Consider the following 20,818-nt stretch of genomic DNA (forward strand, 5'->3'; position numbering starts at 1 on the left):
TCAAGCCTATCAGTTCAGATGTAAGGATTGTTTCTTGCACACTTGCCCTACCCCCTCATATTCACACCGCACCACCCTCACCCCCTCACCCTGCACTGTTACCTCTTTGGCTGCGCTTACTTTTTCATGCCGACCAAGCTATAACTGAAGTAGAGAGCACTGACGCAAAAACAGGACATTCGCTATGCCTATCTGCATCAATGGGCTGCACAGGAAAGGTTATGTTTTAAGACTTTTCATCCTAAGTTTTGATGCTGTTGATTTTAGCAGCAGCATTTCATGAGTTTATTGATTGTTCTACTTAAATATTTTTAAAATAAAAGAACAGCATTAAGTTTGTAGTGCAAAGATGCCATGAGCTCAGATTTGATTACTCGTGTTACAGTGCCAATCTTATTATTAGAAGGTCTTTATTTGGTATATAAAGCATGTGAAAACTGTCACTTTCCTTTATTATTTACGTTTGTATGATCTCTTTTATCCAGACACCAAATGAAGAAACGATCTATGTCTGCAGTGGGCTACAAGCGACCAATCAGCCAGTATGCCAGAGTTGCCATGGCAATGGGCATTCATCCCAGATATCGTGTAAGAGATAAATTATATGCTAAGAGTTTAATGGGGCTACTGAGACCTTTATATGTTGCATGGAAATAGCTTTGTCCTTATCTGTCTCGAAATACATGCCAAAAATTACTTTTCTGATTCATTTTACGATCACAATGTGAAGTCAGAGATTTGTACAGCACAAAAGTGGGACCTTCAGCCCATGTCCATGCCGACCATTTTGCCCATCAACACTAATCCCACAGAAATGGGCCCTCAGCCTCCTTTGCTCCAAGGAAAACTCAACCTATCCAATCTCCACCCAGAACTAAAGTCCTCCAATCCAGGCGACATCCTGGTGAATCTCATCTGCACTCTCTCCAGCACAATCACATCCTTCATATCATGTGGAGACCAGATCGGCACACAATACCCCTAGTGTTGTCTAACCAGTGTTTTGTAAAATTGCAACATAACCTCCCAACTTTTATATATTCTGTGCTTCCATCAATGAAGGCCAGCATGTCATTTGTTTTCTTCACCACCCTATCTGCCTGTGTTGCCTCTGTCAGAGAACTATGAACATGCACCCCGAGGTCTCTCTGTTCATCAACATTCTTTAGCAACCTACCGTTTACTGTATATGTCCTACCCCTATTTGACTTTCCAAATTGCAGAGCCTCGCACTTATCAGCATTAAATTCCACCTACCAATGCTCCGCCCAACTTTCCAGCTGATCTGTATCCTGCCATGACCTTAGACAACCTTCCTTGCTATCCATAATACCACCAATTTTCAGGTCATCTGTAAACTTACCAATCATTCCTCCAACATTCACATCCAAGTCATCAATATGTGTCAAAAACAACAAGGATCCCAGCATCGATTCCTGCTGTGCACCACTGGTCATTCACTTCCAATCAGAAAAGCATTCTTCAGCCATCACCTTCTGCCTTCGATCACCAAGCCAATCTTGGATCCACTTAGCCAGCTCGCCTTGGATCCTATGTGTCCTAACCTTTCGGCGCAGCCTCCATGCAGGACTTTGTCGAATGCTTCACTATAGACAATATCTACTTCATCAATCTTCTTGGTTACCTTCTCAAAAAACTCAGTCAAATTAGTTCAAAAAGGATGTCCCTCACACAAAGCCATGCTGATCATCCCTGATCACCCCCTGTCTTTCCAAATGTACATAAATCCTATCCATTTGAATTTTCTTCATGAATTTCCCTACCACTGACATAAGGCTCACCAGCCTGCAGGTAATTGGCTTATCCCTGGTGCCTTTCGTAAATGAAGGAACGATGTTTGTTATCCTCCAGTCTTCAGGTACCCCCATCTGTGGCTAACAAAAATGCAATAATTTCTGCCAGTGCTCCACCTATCTCCTCCGTTGCTTCGCAAGGGATCCTGGGATAGATTTTATCTGGCCCTGGGAATTTATCAATCCTCATGCATTCCATAACATCTAACACATTCCCCTTCTAAAAACTGACATGCTCCAGACTGGCAATGTACTCCACCCTGGAGGCACTACCACATCCTTGTCCTTGGTGAATCCAGATAAGAAGTATTCATTTAGGACCTCACCCACATCTTCCATCCAAAGGGGACCCACTCTTTCCCTGACTAGCCTCTTGCTCCTGAAATACTTGCAGAATATCCTGGGATTCTCTTTAATCTTACTTGCCAAGGATATTTCATGACCTCTCTTTGCCCTGATAATTTATTTCTTAAGTTCTCTCCTACACCCTCTATATTCCGCATGAGATTCACATGATCCAATTGGATATACCCGTTACATGCTTTATATTCCTGATCAAAGCTTCAAAATCTGAGATTCCTTAAACATACCATCTTTGCCTTTCATCCTTACGAGATGTTGGCCCTGAACTCTCTCCAACTTTCTTATGGGCAAAGCTCCCACTTCCCAGGTGTTGTTTTACCATCAAGAATCTGCTCCCAATCTAATTTAGCCAGGTCCTCCCTTTCATTATAAAAATCAGCCTTCCCCCAGTTTAAGACCTTCACTGGAGAGGACCGACCTTATCCCATTCCATAACTACCTTGAAACTTACAGAATTATGGTCACTGTTCCCAAAGTGTTCCCCCACCAACATTTCCACCAGCTGCCCTGTTTCATTTCCTAAGATAAGGTCAAGTACTGCTCCATCTCCAGTAAGACTCTCTGCATATTCTTTCCAAAAAAACTCCCTTGGACACTCTTAACAAATTCTGCCTCATCTGAGGTCCTTGTTCCAAGGCAATCCCTGTCAATATTGGGAAAGTTAAAACTCCCCCCGATTATACCCTGTTTGCTCTTATACCTTCCTGCGATTTGCATACCTATCTGTTCCTCTAATTCCTGCTGACTGTTGGGAGGCCAACAGTATAACCCCAGCAAAGTGATGGCCTCTCTCTTATTCCTAAATTCTGCCCATATGGCCTCATTGGACAATTCCTCCTAGATATCCTGTCTAAAGTACTGCAGTGATATTCTCCCAAATCAGTAGTGCCATCCACCCCTCTCCAGTCCTCTTTTGCATTCCCCTTTGTCATGTCTGAAACTCCTGGACCACAGAACATTAAATTGCCAGTCCTACCCTTTCCTCAACGCATAATATATGTTAAGAGGTTTCAGTTACCATAAAATGCAAGTGAAAACATATTGTGGTTCCAGTAATATCATAATTCTACATGTTGATCCATGCTCAAGGCACATCTAAGTTCCTGTGCAGCTCCTTGCATTAGGAGCCTGCCAGCCCTCCCATGCTCCCTAACTTGCCTCTGCTCTGCCCACTAGCCTTGCTTGATTTATTTGAGTGAGTCTCCCCACTGTTGCCCCAGATTAGTTCAAACCCTCCTGAGCAGCGTGAGCAAATCTCCCTCTAAGGATATTGCTCTCCTGCCAAATTCAGTACAACCTGCCCTCTTGTACAAGTCCCACCTGCCCCTGTGCTCACCCTCCTCACTGAAGCTTGATGCTCACCAAAGCCTGCACTTTGACCTCAACAACAGCACGTCAACTTAACAGCCCCTCACAAAATGGCTGCTCCCAAGATAGTAGATATTTATTAGTCACATGTATGTCAAAACACACAGTGAAATACATCTTTTTGCATTACTGAGAATGTGCTGGGGGCAGCCCGCAAGTGTCGCCACACTTCCGGCGCCAACATAGCACGCCCACAACTCCTAACCTGTACGTCTTTGGAATGTGGGAAGAAATCGGAGCACCCGGAGGAAACCCACGCAGTCACGGGAGAATGTACAAACTCCTTACAGACAGCGGTGGGAATTGAACCCGGGTCGTTGGCACTGTAATAGCGTTACGCTAACCGCTACACTACCGGGCCGTCCTCCCATTAAACCCACCTCACTCGCTAATGGTGATGAAGCTGCTGTCGGTCCCACTGCTGCCTCTCGACCTGTAGGAGATGCTAAAAGGTTAAAAGCCTATGATGTATGTTACAAGGTTTCAGTCACCATAAAATTCAAGTGAAAACATTTTTTATACCAATATTAATTTTGCACATGGACTTTCAAAAGATAAGCTGTTGAAAGTGATTGATCAGTCTAACCATGATAGAAGAGAAACTGGTTGTCCAAAAACCACTTGCAAAAGTAGGTAATCTGAACGTGTCTCTATCCATCCCCAGCAGTTACAATGCCGATATTCTTTTTGTGATATTTTGATGTTTGACACAAGCGAAGGAGACAGGTAGGGGTAGATGATGTTATGGGGGCAGCTCATATGGTGAGTGGATACCTTTTGCAAGTGCAGCGTGGGATTGAACAGAGCATTGAGACTGTGGTTAGCAGCCATAGAGTGGAGCAGAATTTTTAAATGATGGCTTTGGTCTTCCAACTAATTAGGTGGAAGAAGTTTTGGCTCATGGAATACTGGATGGCAGTCAAACACTTGAATGGGATTTGGGGGGGAGGCATTTGGCTTTGATGGCAATGAAAAGAAAGAAAGCACCAGAGCGAACTGAAAATAGATGAAATCTGCTGGACGCGATAACTGCAGGAGAATAAAGACATTTCCCAGAGTGTCAGGGCCAAAGGATAATCCCAGAGTTATGGACCATTTTTGCAGAGAAGAGTAAGGCATAGTGGAAATGGATACAGTCAAGTCAGGTCCGATACTGCTTGATTAAACCTGTTGTGCATTGGGTATGTTTTAACTTGCTCCCTTGGAGTCACAAGAGCAGACAGCAAAGGAATACTTAAATCGTAAATGGAGAAGATTTTATTAGGAACAACAATGTCACAGGAGGAAGTAAAGATATATTTTAGAAGACTAACAGCTGCAGGGGTATTGTGAAAGGAGGGCCAAAGGCCAAGCAGAGTGGAAGTCATGAAATGGAACAGAAGTGGCAGCATAAAGGAAGTTTCTGATTGATTTGGAAGAGAGGTTTTTTTTCCTGAGATGTCATCAGAAAGATAGTAAGGCAGTGAAGACTACAGGGAAGTGGTCAGAGTTCGTGCCAACATTGACCGAGACCAGGAAAGAGGAGATACTTACACAAGCGAGGAATTGGCTTTGAAAATTGTCTGTACTGTTTGGGCTTGGCACGTGTTAAGTTTATTTTGGGGGTGATTTTTCTGAACAAGTTATACTCTCTGAACAAACAGAAGAGTATGAGGCAAAATTTTATTCTTAACAGATACACTTGTGCTTCGTGTATTTGGTGGCACAGTGGTGCAGCGAGCAGAGCTGCTGCCTCACAGCTCCAGTGACCCAGGTTCAATCCTGGGTGCCATTTGTGCCACGTGCACAATCTCACTGTGACTGGATGGGTTTCTTTCGGGTGCTCCAGTTTCCTTCCACATCTCAAAGACATGTACATTAGTAAATTGATTGGCCTCAGTAAATTGCCCTTCACATGTAAGTGAGTTGCAGTATTTGGGGGGAGTTGAGAGGACTCTGGAGAGAATAAAATCGGATTAGTTCAGGATTAATATAAATAGTCAGCATGTACTTGGTTATCCAAAGGGCCCATTTCCGTGCTGTTTGACCCAATGACTAATTTGCAGCAACATAAGTTTCCACATTAATTCTCCCTTTGGCCAAATGTAGTTGTGACTTCACACTGCCTGAAACAGCACAAGGGTTCTGTTGCCTTCTATTTCAGGGAAGCTTTTACACTGGCACCATGGAAACGTCAGGAAATTAACGCATTCCTTTATAACATTATAGTTAAATTGCGCAAGACCCAGTTGAGTGTCCAAGGGCAAGAGGATATTCACATATCCACATGAAACGATTGTCACCCACACATCACTGAACACTTCTCTAGAGGTTGCTTTTGCAAAAGAGACAGCTGGTGGCAACCACAATGGTCTGGCAAAAAATGAGTTTCAAGGGTTTCTCAGTCCCCCTTGTAAGGAGATGATGTTGCTGCACTATGAATTCTTCTTGAGACTTAGACCTGAATCTACTACCCAAGTGATACCATATCCACCAGGTAGTCCTTCAGGCTGCTTCCGTTTGCTTGGTAATTGGCTTATTATTGTCACATATACTGAGGTACAGTGAAAAGCTTTGTTTGCATGCCATCCAGACAGATCATTCTATACTTAGAGGTAGTACAAATGGAAAAGTATAACAGAATGCAGAATAAGGTGGTACAGTTACAGAGAAAGTGCAGCGCAAGTAGGCGATTAAGGTGTAAGGGCCATGATGAGATGAGGTTGAGAGATCATCATTATTGTACAAGAAGTCCATTCAAGAGTCTTATAACAGCAGGGATAGAAGCTGCCCTTGAACCTGGTGGTATGTGTTCTCAAGCTTTTATATCTGCCTGATGGAAGGGTGGAGAAGGGAGAATGACTGGGATACAGGGCTCTTGACAGAACCCAGGCAAAAGTAAGGAAATTCACACACCAGAGCCTCTTCCCCCTTTTGAAGCAAACTGATGTCCCGGATGAATGTATAATTTTTTTTTTAGGTAGTCACAGCCTTTTCTGCAGATAATCATAGTTTTTTTCCAAGGACTGGGGAGTCTAAAACTAGAGGATATAGGTTTAAGGTGAGAGGGAAAATATTTAAAAGAGACCCGAGGGGCAAGTTTTTCACACAGGGGGCGGTGGGTATATGGAACAAGCTGCCAGAAGAAGTGGGACAGACAGGTACAATCACAGCATTTAAAAGCCATTTGGAAAGGCAAGGAATAAAAGAAAAGGAATCGAGGGATATGGGTCAAATGCAGAAAAATGGGATTTGCATAGATAGGCATCCCAGTCAACATGGACGAGTTGGACCAAAGGGCCTGTTTCCGTGCTGTACAACTGTATGACTCTATGAATGGAAATTCTTTCTGAAATAAGATTCCAACCTTTAGGATAAGCCAGCCATTTCTGCCACAGTTTCCAAACATGGCCTTTCAGCTCATCCATGAGAGGAATGCACAGAAAAGCCTGTAGCTTTTTGAAACCCCTCATTATAATTGTGTTTGAGACTACAGGTGTCAGGGAGAAGATTGTCCACAGCACATTTTGAACACTGTTCTCAGATGTTAGCTTCCCTCTCAGGTCACATGCTTTTCATTTGGTCATCCACCAGAGCGTTCGATGCAATCCAGGTCCTATTTCCAAACAAGACAAAAAACACCAACATTGCTGTTATTGGAGGAGCCTCAAACAGTTGTAACAAAATCGGGATTTCATGGCTAGCTGGTAAAATAGCTGAGTGTTTAAAATTCCACTGAAAGAAATATTGTTTGATTGTATTAAGACTTTGGCCAGCTCTTTAAACTGAAAGGGTAGCTGATGAAAGAGAATTGAGAGCAGGCAGCTTTTACAACTCATTGCTGTTCAGGGTTCTCAGAGTAAAACATAAACAATATAAAGTCATCCTGCATTACATTGGCCTCCTTGAAAAGGGAACTGATGAATGCCTACATTTTGTATGCCAGATCACTGTGGGTGTTGCTTGCAGACGGCTTCTGCTGCAATGTCTACCCCTTATCTAATAGTCTGCCTGCCCATATGTTTGGACTGACTGTGGCTCAAACATTATGAGCAGCAGGACCAGAATTTCCAAAATGTTGATGCACGTGGATGTGAAAATGAGAAAATTCCCCTCAGTGATTTTCTCAGTTTTAGTGTTCCTCACATCTGATGAAGAATTTTTAACTGCTCCTGCAGAAAGTGACTGATACCAGTGAGAAATGTTATATGGGCTTTCTTGTTCTTAAAGATTGCCTCCTTAGGCTCCAAACATTCATTATTAAATAGAATAGCAGCGGCCTCGGTGTTTGTATTTGATTCAGTCAAATTATATCAAAAGCTATCAAATTTGGAATGGAATGAGATAACTGGTGAGAACAATCCCAGCCAGATATTCTCCAGTGTTTGCTAAGTTACTAATTGGATAATTAAGGGAGTTATAGAACCTGAAGTGGAATTTATTGAACTTCTACTTTTCTCTGAATGATAAGATTATGGATTCATTATCATTTCACAGTATTCCTTGCAGCAATATGGAATATAAACCTCTGCAAAAAAAATTTAAAACATTTTCCAATAATTTATTGCCCTTGCAGTACCTGGTGTGTTGTCAGTGTTTAATATTACCTTTTTGACTATCTACTGCAATGTTCCTCTCGGGCATTACCTTGGATACAAAACCTTACATTCTCAAATTTCTTCCCTAAACCAACTTTCTCCCTTTCTTTAAGATATTCTTCAAAACGTGCCTTTGTCTCAACTTGTGGTCACTTGTCCAAATCTCTCCTAAACCAGCTCGGTGTCAAATCTTGTTTGGGATATTTTGCCACTTTACATGCTCCAGTGGAGATTATTGTTGAGAAGGAATTTCAGTGGCTGGCCACTGGATATCACTGGGACAGAGGTGGTTGCTTTACCAACTGCTGGATGATAAACTGGCACCATTGTAGTGATTGACAGGGCCTGCTTTCTTTTTTGCTCTCTGTCTGGATGACAATCAGTGGCAGAGTAACAATGGAGTTGAGTCATGCAGATTTGGATTGAGTCACGGAATGTAGATTCAAGGATCTCTATTATTAGTAGGAAATTGAACGAGCAGCTCATGGTAAAAGGAGATCCTTTCTGACGTGACACCTTCCACATATTGTGTGAACAGTGTATCTCTTCAGCCAGTTGTACTGAAGAATTGTCACTGAAGAAACAGTCCAGAGATTCATTGGTGCAGTTTATTTCATTGTTACGTGAATGAAAGTGCAATTTTCCAAGAATGGGACTTGATCATAGTTAATTCAGCATCACTTGAGAAGTTCGACATCATTCACAACAAAGCAGACTGGTTGCCCTCACATATTAATCCCTTCCACTAACAGCACGATGTGCCTGCAGTGTGTACCATCTACAAAATACACTGCATTTAATTATAGAGGTTATCCCAAAATCACCTCCCAAACTTGTGACCCCCCCCCCACTGTCAAGAAGGGCAAGAGCTAACCTGAACAGCACCGACTGCTAGTTCCCAATAAAAACATCATCCTGTTTCCAATATCTCTCCGCTTTACCTGCAATGTGCTCTTCTATAAGGGACATACACAGCCTAACCAGTCCCTTGCACTGCACCAATGATTCAAGTATAGTCTCTGCAGTTACATAAACTGTAGAATTACCAACTTTCACACCTCTGGGTACACTTTTAAAACACAGCTGTTACACAACTGTCACTGCTAACATGTTGTTGCACTGAATACCAGCACTTTAAGGCACCACCCTCCCAGCACATGGACTTTGGAAAATATTGCAAGATCTACCCTCTGCTTATACGATGTGGAATGCCTTTGTGTGCTTCTGGGGTTGCATCACTGATCCCCAGTGTTTTGGGGTTTCACCACTCCAGTATTTCAAGAAAATAAGGTTCTCATTACAACCCTTGGGTCCGGGTAACTTCTCAGAACTGCCACATGGGAATCGTGTTGTCTGAATGTATCATTAGACCAATCCAAATAAACTATCTCAATGCAGGCAACCTGACTCTTGTGAGGAAATTTGGATTCTGCCGGCTTCTTATGAAACTGGCTTTTGTTTTAAACCCTCTTCAGCAAGCAACGTTCTTTTTCCTGGCTCAAGAGATGCAAAAAGATGAATTGAAAGTGTGTCTGCTTCACTGTATTTAGTCATTTGATCTGGTAGTTTACCACAGTGTCTTCCCCTAGTCTAACCTTTGATGTCAATGGGTGAACATCCATCACCAGAATAACCGAAAGACATGTGGCCTAGAATGTTCTAGATGGACATCTATAAAAAAATTCTTCCAGTGTCCCAGCAATAATGTAAAGCTGTACCCAATTCAGTGCATAAGAAATATGTAAAGGCAAATTCACCATTTTACCAGCTGGCTAATGATAGGGGACTGTGAGAGAAGTTCAGCAAAAACTAGGTCCTCCTTCAGGGGGAAGGCAAGACCTTTCTGGATAAGTTGTCCAAAAATACCTGCTGTCTAGTAATCAGACTCCTAATTTCTGCCAATTTTCCAACATGCTTTGAAAATCAGGTCCCAGATTGAATTATTTTCTTTTAAATTGGGTCCCATCTTAATGCTGTGTTAAAGACCGACAGAATTTGCTCTCTTTTTTTCCCTAATGATGTTAATCAATGTCACCTGCTTTCTGAGAACTTGAAATCAGCACAGAAAATACAGGCAATGGAATTGATTTGCCAGCATTTGAAAAGAGAAGGCACGAATTTTCTGAAAACTGGGGATTGGTTATCTGTGCGATAAAATTTTGTCCAGCCTGTGAAGGAGGCAGGTTGCCCTCTCCAGATTTCTAATATATCTTCCTATTGTGTAAAACTCTGCACTGCATGTGCTAAATCAGAAAAGTTACACAGAAATACTTGCAATGGAAATTTCAAATGTTTTAAAATAAAGCAGCAGCTCCCTCTGCTGTGTAATGTGAGTATAACAAGTTGAAGAAGAATGCTGAATGAGATGACAGGAAAACTCCAATAATTCATGATCCAATTGTTTGGAAATCCTGATGGTTCAGCATCTGGTTCACCAGGGAACTGGTCCCTGTGTTCCCCTGAACACACTGGGGCCCCAGTTCCTGCTCTTCCTTTAACACACTGGGGTCCTGGTTTCCGTGGTCCCTTTAAACTGACAAGTGCCCCAATTTCTGCACTCCCTTAAAACACACTAGTTCTGTTCTCACACTCCCTTGAAATTTACTGGGTTGCCTCAAAAAAACATGAAACTACAATGCAACATCTAAAAAAATAGCTAAGAGTAATTTGGAGTTCTAATCGGAACAACATCCAATAGTCTGAACGGTCTGTCAAGTCTCGCACCACCAAAGTCCCAAGCGTGTCAGATTAACAGAGTTTTACTGTATTAGGGGAATAACAAAATGAAGTAAAATAAGATATCTTTATTAGTCACATGTACATTGAAACACACAGCGAAATGCATCTTTTGCGTAGAGTGTTCTGGGGGCAGCCCGCAAGTGTCGCCACGCTTCCGGCGCCAACATAGCATGCCCACAACTTCCTAACCTGTACGTCTTTGGAATATGGGAGGAAACCGGAGCACCCAGAGGAAACCCACGCAGGCATGGGGAGAACGCACAAACTCCTTACAGTCAGTGACCGGAATTGAACCCAGGTCACTGGCGCTGTCAAGCATTACGCTAACCACTACACTACCGTGAGATCTAATTTCTGATCAGGTGTTTGGTCTTTAGCCCATGGATATGACATTCAGTTCTCTAAGTGAGTACATTCCATAATCAAACCATGAATCAGCAAAATATTTTTACAAGTGAGCTGCACTTGAAAAATCTGAGAAAAGTTATGCAGTGGATGCAATGCAAGATAAGCAGGAATCTTCTTGTAGATTCAGTCAAGTAATATGAATATCACCAGTAATGCCAGCATTTATTATCCTTCTTTAATTGCCCCTGAACTGAGGAGGCAGATATGAGTTAACCACATTGCTGTGTGTGGACTCGTGGAGCAGACCAGGTGATGACTGTGGTGTATCAATCCTGTGCTGGTCAATTCAAAGTGGGGTTAACTTGGAGTCACATAATTTTGCACACATTTCTGGATGTTGGGAAATTCATCTCATATTTCAGTGAGACTTTCACTTGTCCTACCACTTATTTTCCAGTGTAAAACTCCCCCACATAATGTCAGCAGAAATGCAACACACCCAGTTAGTCTACAATTCAATTTGCAACGTCATTGGTCGCGTGGAAAGTCACCCAAACAATGTCGACAAGGAGAAAGGACTTCCTCTGCTTTTTCTTTTACCCACAAGAGCAGTCAGATCAGGCATGAATATTTTCTGCATTGCAGGTTTCGCCAAAAGCATGCGTTTGGAGGCAGCATTCATGTCCTAGCACAGATTTACCAAGCAACTTCAAGCCAGGAACACTGGCTGCAGCCCTGGAGGATATCACTTGCTCCCTTTCACCAGCACTGATATCCAGAGGTCTCCAATCCCCAGTGAGCACTCTCCCATCATTTCCACACTCATTTGTTCATTAGCATCACTCCTGTGCAGCAGAAAAATGTGGCTGCAAAGGTTGCATCTGCTATGTTCATTGTATCAACTGCAACATATCAATAGGGTTGAAATTGACTTTGCCAATTTCAGTGTTGGATTACTCAGGAGTACACTGACACTCTGTTCTGTGAACCTTATTCTTCATGGGACTTTCACAGACATTGTTCGGATAAGTTCTGCTTTCATGCCAAAGAGGACAGTTCAGATAAAATCCACTGTGCCATTGTATCAGTACAGTGTTATAACTGGGCACAGTGGACAGCAATGTCTGCCCCTGGATGAGCTTGGAAGAATCCATGAATTCTGCCAGAATCACTCAAGTGGATACATCTAGCCTCAATTTGATATCTCTTCTGAAAAATGGCATCATTAACAAATGCGGCATTTTCTTCAGTTTTGGAGAGTTAGTCTAGTGTCAGTGTGAAAGCTATATGGACATCTCCAAGACTGGCCAGATATTGCTTGTGCTATAAGGTGGCAAGAGTACATAAGGAGATATAAGGGAATATAGATCGGTGAAGTGTGCGGTCAAAAGATCTGGCAGCTGGATTATAATGTGGGCGAAATATGAAATTGTTCATACTGCAGGGGTATGCTGTGGTGCTTCAGGGCCATTGCACTGCAGTTCATGACCGATGCAGAGTTGGAGTAACTTATGATGATCTTTCTTTTCTGGTTTAGGCTGAGAATATTCTGTTCCTAGAATTAGACATGGCAACACCCACAGTGTTCGAGTTGGAGATGCCACGGTCACAGTCACTACATGGAGCAACCGGGGGAGAACTGCATCACAGCAGCTCTGTTTTCCCAGACCGATCAACCACAGCAAGAGTTAGGAAATCAAGATCATGGTGAGAATCTCTCAAATCTTAATGGCTGTTTTCTCAACAGGGAAAAATTCATTAGTCACCTCAAAATGATTTCTTGTGCACAGAAAGCAATAAAGTTTATTTATGTGGCAGCTATAACTTTGTAAGATGTCTCAAAGCACAGCACAAACAAACCTTGTCACTGAGCCAAACTGTATTACAGCATATGTCCAGAAGCTTGATCAGAGTTACAGAAGAGAGGGCAGAAAGGCAGAGGGGCAGCAAGGTTTATGGAGGGAATGACTGAGCGAAGAGCATTGCCAGTTGAAGGCACAGCTGCCAACAATGGAATGATTCAAAGTGGGCATGCTCAGTGGACCAGTGTGGGGGCAGCATGGCTACACCAGAGGGCTTAAGGGCCAGAGCAAGTTACAGAAACACAGAAGGACGAGACCAACGAAGGATTTGAAAACAGGGAATGGAGTTTTAAAATTAAGGTGATGCTCAACTGGGAGCTAGTGTCGGTGAGCAACCACATGGTAATGGGTGAACTGGAGTCGGGATTTGAGGAGGAGAGTTATAAGTGACTGCATTTAGTGTGTGTTTAGACGGGAAGGCTAATCAGGAGCACATTGGAATGGCTGGGGCGAGAAATAAAAAGAAACAATACACAGAAATGTGTCTGCAGTTCCTTTTTAAGAATCTGTCGGGGAGTTGATGGGAATGTGAATGTAATAAAATGGGACGAGTGTTGGATTAGAGTAAATGGGTGCTTGATGGTCGGCAAGGACTCACGGACTGAAGGTCCTGCTTCCATGATGTATGACTCTATTAAGACCTTTTTACCATTTACGTCTGATTTCCCATTGCCGTCATTTAAATCCTGAGAAAGTTGCAGGAACCCAGGACGTGCTTCAGTAAACAATGAGAAAAACAAGAGGAAGGGCCTGAAAAATATGTGTATTTTTCAGTAAGTCCCCCATTTGATCTCAACATCAACCTTGTCACTAGGTTTATAATTCTCTGTTTATCTGCGGAAGTGTAATGGTTCTGATCTGTTTTTCCACTTCTTATTTCACCATTCTCACCAGCACCCCTGAACAGCTTCCTCATCCTCCATAACATCACGATCAACATTGGCCCTGTTTAAACCCAGATTTACATGCTGATCTTTTCCTCCATGAGGTGTTGGGAACATGCTTCATTAATAGTGACCATGAAATCAGGACTTCAGGACATCCTTAAGGGCCTGAAAACCTACAATGTTTTGAAGTGCGGTCATTTTTGTAAAGAAGGAAACACAGCAGCCATTTTATACACAACAAAGCCCCACAAACAGCAATGACATATCGACTGGATAATCTTTAAGTCAAATAGAAAGCAATGGAAATACTCCACAAGTTAGCCAGCATCTGTGGAGAGGGTTGCTGCCCAATCTATGGACTGTTCCAGGTATTCCTGCCTTTAGTTAAGATTTCGAGCAACTGCAGTATTTTGTTTTTGAGTATTTCAGTGATGTTGTTTAAGGCCTAAATATACTCTTGGACATTGGGGAGAACCCTTGTTGTCTTCCAAATTGCACCATGTCCATCCACCTGAAAGAGAAAGCAGCATGTAAAAATGAAATCGATATTAATCTTTCCTTTTTATATTCCAGGTCCAGGCCTGAGAGACGAGTATCTTCCTCCTCTTCTTTCTCCTCATTGGCTTCAGGCTCTCAGTTGTTCTCTCATTCACAGGGGAAGGTGCCACAGTGAGGAATACTGTGATACTTGTGCCTGTTCTAGCTCTTTGGTGAGAAATTCGTCCTCAGCCTTAAGCATTAAAGGTGCAAGATAGCAGTGGCTCCATTTCCAAAATTTGCTTCCATTAACTTCAGTAGAGGCAAGCATTGGAAGTGGAGTGCAATACACAGCCGCTTCAGAATTGCAGATTTAGGACTAAAGACTGAGGTCAGATTTCAGGGCATTTATTTTTCCTGTCCCTCAATCCATCTCATTGCATCTCACACAAAAATGGTCCATGCTTCTCACTTTCAAACGGGTACTGCCGCATTTGACAGTGTCCCATCAATCTTCATCTGCTTTACTGCATTATTTTGCAGTCTGAGATACAGGGTTAAAGAGGCACACAATGGGGCTTATTGAGGAAACTCTTTCCCAAACAAGCTTAACAATCAAAACAATGAAAGTTAACAGTTGATGAAATTCAAATGTTTTCAGCCACTGGGTGTTCAATAGAGCTCAAACCAGAAGTAAAGCTTAAATAATTGATCACCCCTTTATAACTTAATTTTCTGAATTTTCAAATTGCTCAGCCCCTTCAATGTCATTCCCACTTTTCCAGTATACTCGTACCTTCCATCCAACTTGATTCACTTGAAAATCTGTTCTGAAAGAAGATGTGTGTCCTGTCGTGCTGAATGCAGCAGATTGCCTGCCATGTTTATTTCCAAGAGCAGTAATGTCGCTTTGTAAATTTGTTGGACTTTTGATTCTAATTAAATTGATGTTGCTGTTGCTCCAAAAAAAGTTGAAATATTTAATCGCAGGTCCTGCTGTAACTGGGATTGAGGGTACTTTATTGTGGAATAAAATAAATACTATATGCTCAAGGACAATAGTGTGCATTAGTTCATTTTTTTCGCAAAGACTGCAGTTCACTTTTTTCAGAAGACTGAGGTTATGATAGGAATGAAATTATCCAGAAACGGGTCAATCATGAAATCCTATATTATATAAAAATAGAAAATGCTGAAAATACTCAGCAGGTCAGGCAGCGTCTGTGGAAAGAGAAACAGATTTAATGTTGCAGGCCGAAGACCCTTCATCAAAACTAGGAAAGAGACAAAAGAAACTTGTTAAGTTGCAGGGGGATGGGGGAATATCTCTGATAGGGAAAAACTGGGGTGATCGTAATTTGTAAACAAGGTTATCTGGTCAATGAGTGAATGAAGTTAGAGAGTGAGAACATAGACCAAAGAATATAGGGGTTGCAAAATGCAGAGCAGGAAGAAGTGCCTGGCAGGTCAGGCTGAGGATGTCCTCCACCTCCAGAGGTGATAAAAGGGAAGGAAAGGAAACAAACAAGCTGAGCCAATATCACAGTGGATGAATGATACAGACAGAAATCAAGTTACCTGAAGTTGCAGAATTCAATATTTGTCAAGAAGCCTGCAATGTGCCCAACTGGAAGATAAGGTCCTGTATCTCAAGCTTGCATTGGACCTCATTGTGACAGTGCAGGAGGCCACAGACTGATAGGTCAGAGTGGTGTGGGGTGGAGAATTAAAGTGGCAGGCAATAGGAAGCTCAGGGTCACCTCTGCAGACTGAATACAGGTGCTTGATGAAGTAGTCACCCAATCTGTGTTTCGTTCCTCCAATGTAGACGAGACTACATTGTGAACACATTGCTGCTTCACCTGGAAGGACCGTTAGGGTCCCTGGATGGTGGAAAGTGAAGAGATAAAGGCACAGATATTCCATCGGTAGCGAGGGAAAGTGCCATAAGGTAGGTGGTTGGTGGGAAACCTTGTTTACAACTCATCCCCATAGTCACCCCCGTTTTACCCTATCACCTTGCTCCCATTCACTTGAACAATTCAATGCTTTTTGGCAAACCAGAATACTGTAGCACAATGTTGGCCTCCCTTTAACATGATTAATAGACTTGGATAGTCACTTGACAGTTCTAAGTACATAATGGGTTCATAAACTGATTTTGGTTTGTGGAACATAAAATGGATTGAAATCTGAAGAACACTGGAGAGAAATGATGCTGAAGTGGTCTGAGTCTGACAATTTCATCCTGTCACTTGAGTATATTTTCCACAGCAATTTTGCTTCTGGGCAAAACTGCTCAGACTAACAGCACCCCACTGCAAAGGCTGGGAGAATTTTATCTCTGGCATTGCACTTGCACCTGCCATTAGTTGATCACAACTTTGATACCAGCACGATCACATTATAACTGTGAAAAAAATCTGCAACAAATTCTGGGAACCTCAGCATTAATAAAGCAGTAATGCAAATTCACCTGATTTTATTAGCACTCTTCAGGCAGCATGCTGCCAGGGAGTATACAGCATGGTAACGGGCCCTTACGGACCAATAAGTCTGCACTGCCCATTTAAACCCATGTTAACCCACCCGTACATCTTTGGAATGTGGGAGGAAACCGGAGCACCCGGAAGAAACCCACGTAGACATGGGGAGAACGTACAAATTCCTACAGACAGTGACAGGAATTGAACCCCGATCGCTGGTGCCGTTACATCGTCACGCTAACCGCTAAGCTACCATGCCGTCCTGGCTCGTGTAGTGCTCTGGCTTTACACAATCATGCTCTAAAAGTACTGCATATTTAACTTGGTGTACATGAACCACAAATTCAAGCTATGCAAAAGAATTGATCACATCTTTCAACAAAAATAATGACTATGCATTACTGATTAAAAACAGATCTACTTAGTTGCAGATTTTTGGGCTTAGAAAGATGCCATTTAAGATTCCCACCACCTTTACAACACAGGTTGGAGTCACCATCTCAAAATATCAACTTTTCCTCTCTCCCGAGATGCTGTCTAACCTTCTGTGTATCCCCAAGTTTTCTGTTTTTAATTCCAATACATTTAAATAAATAAATAGCTACACTCTTTTCCCTCAGGTAAGTTTAAAACTGCACTCTAGTGCTCTGACTCTACACAATCCTGCTCTAAGCCAAGTCCAACATTTAACTCAGTGTCACGCCTCTTGGCATTTAGTGGTCCGGGTACACCGAATGGTATTTGGTGGAGCCTGGACTGTTGAAAGCTGCTGCCTGCTGCCACAAAGACAGAAGATTCCCAGCTGGATGGCAAGGGACATGTAGCCAGAGGTTCGGTGATCGCTAAGGAACTCCTCCAATCTGTCCACCTTTCAACCTGAAAAGATGAACAGCAATAATTGCCTGAATGCAAGTTGGATGATTTAGTGGGATATATTCTGGATTGACCACTTCAATGAGTTCCTGGTCTGAGTGTACCTGCTGCCTGAGTTTCCTGAGATCATCATGGTAGGAAATTAAGTTGGCTGGGATAGGAAGGCAATCCAGCTAATCACACACAGCTTTCACTCCTCATAGTCGATACCTGACAGAAGCACTGGATGCACTGTAATTCTGACCACAGAGAGGTGGGTGATTTATGAGGGGGAAAACTGAGGGAGGAAAGGGTATTTCGGTTTCAAAGCAAAAGCAGCACAATTCAATGAACCTATTATCTGTAGCCTGCTGCATTTATTTTGCCAATCACGATTCTTACTCCATGTGTGTGGGAATTTTGATTTCCTTTGTGTTCAATAAGACCCCTGTCTTCCTGAGGATTTATCAACATTGTGCTTCCTGCTGTTGTATCAGTCTGCTTCCAGTACATGGCACCAGACTTTTATTAAGTGCTCACAAAACCTTTGCTGGACACCACTGGATCCAGTTTCATTTGCTATTTCTTGAAATATGAAGGATACCTGAACAAATGTTTTTGCACAAGCTCTGAGATTCCATCCTTGCCCTGCCATCATCCTTCAATTTCACTTGCTGCCTACTTGAATCACATTTTGTTCAATTGATTAATGATTTGAAGGTTCTACAATTCCTGCATTGGTTGGATTGGCTGTTTGAAGCAGTTGAATATCACATGCAATCTTACACCCATCTGATCGTTTAAAGCCCTCATTTGAATGAAGTTAACAACTACTAATAGGGTAGAAACATTTTAAGTGCTAAGTAGAGTCACTTTATATTTTTAACAGCACATTCTTCAAAAAAGTTAATTGCACCATGTCAAAACAACATAGACACAATTCATATGGTATCTTCCCAAGTAATTTATCATGTTTAATCAACGAATACCTCCAATAAAATAACGAGGAAAATCTGAAGGAATCCTCGAATGGCTGTTTGCAGCTATCACCTTTAATTCCCATATTTTCTTTCTCATGGGTTACAAATACTCAGTTATTAGGTAGATTCAAAGCACAGATTGTTGAAAACAAAAGGAATTGGAGGATATGGGGATGGACAGTGAAATGGACTCGTGCAAGATTCAGCCATGATCTTATCAAATATCTGTGAGGGCTTGAAGGCCATTTGCACACTCCAGCTCCTGTTTCTTATGCTGTTTTGCTCTGGTCTATGGCATTTCATTTTTGTAAATAACATTTAATTAGGTAAAATGGAACTGAATAATTTAAGTAAATAAATTATCCTTTTCAATCTGTGGGTGATATTTATACCTAATCTGAGGTGTTTACCACAACATTATGTTTTTACAAGGAACTATGGGTCCACCAAGGCATTGGTTCTCATTAAAACAGAACACTATAACTTTTTTAATTATTTAAAATGATCATACTTGAAAAATTAGAGTGGCCTTAACAGTGCTCCAGCAATAATGCACTTTTGATTCTTTGCTGCTATGGCAACAAAGATGGTTTGATTATGTGGAAACACACTGGAGAATGAGAAACAGCTTTAAGGAGGTGTGTGCAGAAGTTGAAATAAAAAAAAAGAAAATGCTGGAGATACTCAGCAGTCAGGGAATATTTGTGGAGAGAGAAAAACAAAGTTAATGCTTCAGGGTAAGGAACTTCTGCCTTTCAGTTTTTGCAGAGAAGTCGGTTGGTTGGTTGGTGGGTGGAGGTGACTGTCCTGGTGTTGAACAGAAATAGTAATGATGTTTTTGCAAAAGATGTCTTCTTACCTTGCACGCAGTGTCAGTGGTGGCAAACCCTGGATGGAATTGAAAGTTAGAAAACTGAGTTAGAATAAATGGGTTCTTTTTCAGGCAGGAGGGATGTAATCAATGGAGCAGCCCAGGGATCAGTTCTTGGCCTTCAATTGTTTACTGTTAATGATTTGGAGGAGGGAACGAAATATAAGATTTCTAAGTTGCCGATGATATGGAAATAAGGTGGAAAGGCATGTTATGATGAGGACATTGTGATTCTGCAATGGGTGTTGATAGTTTGAGTGATTGAGCAAAAACTTGGCAAAACGGATTTTGATGTGGGAAGTGTGAGGCCATGCACTTTGGTAAGAGGAATCAAAAGATGGATTATTATCTAAATAGAGAGAGACTGCAAATGAGTGAAGTTCAGAGGGATCTGGGAGTTCTAATGGATGAATCACAAAAAGGTAACAGGCAGGTCCAACAAGTAGTTAAGAAGGCAAATCGCATGTTGGAGTTTAAGAACAGGGAGGTTTTGTTATGGTTGTACAGAGTGTGGGTGAGGATGTAACTGAAATACTCTGCACAGTTTTGGTCCTGTTACCTCAAAAAGGATATAATAACATTGGAGACAGTCCAAAGGAAACAGTCCAAAGGCTAATTCCTGGGATGAGAGGACTGTCCTATCAAGAAAGGCTAGACAAGTTGGGTTTGTATTCCTTGAGTTTAGAAGAATGAGGGGTGATCTTATTCAAACATATAAGATCCTAAGGGGGCTTGACAGGGTGGATGTTGAGATGTTTTCACTAGTGAGGGAGGAACAAACAAGCTGCAAAATAAGGGACCAATCATTTAAAACTGAGGTGTCAAAATTTCTTCTCTCAGATAGTGATGGATGTCCCTGAGGGTGGTGGAGACCAGGTCATTATATGTATTTAAGATGGAGATGGATAACTATTTGAAAGGATAAGGAATTGAGGGTTATGGGGAAGTGACACAGAAGAGAAGTTGAGGCCAACATAGATCGACCATGATTATATTGAATGATTGAGCAGGCTTGAGAGGTCGAATGGCCTACTCCTGCTCTTATTTTCTTGTGTTCTTGGTTAGGAAAACCTGATTTCTAATGCAACAAATGCCTCGAGATGGATCTGAAACTGTAAGTTCCTTTTTATAAGACACTTCATATAGTCTTCACAATAATTTCATTGGACAAACAGTAAAAGTGCGGGACCTACT

At 42.0% G+C, this 20,818-nt stretch overlaps 1 protein-coding gene across 2 annotated transcripts in view; it reads left to right on the forward strand.

Annotated features, from left to right (window-relative positions):
• Window positions 1–15,465, forward strand: part of LOC127575043 (kinesin-like protein KIF3C) — a 121,593-nt gene extending 106,128 nt beyond the window's left edge. For both annotated transcript variants that reach the window (XM_052024665.1, XM_052024666.1), the window contains exons 8-10: window positions 486–588; window positions 12,747–12,916; window positions 14,532–15,465. In XM_052024665.1, coding sequence (XP_051880625.1) covers window positions 486–588; window positions 12,747–12,916; window positions 14,532–14,631 — 373 coding nt within the window. In that variant the 3' untranslated portion in view covers window positions 14,632–15,465. The remainder of the gene's footprint in view (window positions 1–485; window positions 589–12,746; window positions 12,917–14,531) is intronic.
• The last annotated feature ends 5,353 nt before the right edge of the window (window positions 15,466–20,818 follow it).

This window comes from Pristis pectinata, chromosome 10 (genome assembly GCF_009764475.1).
Source record: "Pristis pectinata isolate sPriPec2 chromosome 10, sPriPec2.1.pri, whole genome shotgun sequence".
NCBI classification, from domain to species: domain Eukaryota; kingdom Metazoa; phylum Chordata; class Chondrichthyes; order Rhinopristiformes; family Pristidae; genus Pristis; species Pristis pectinata.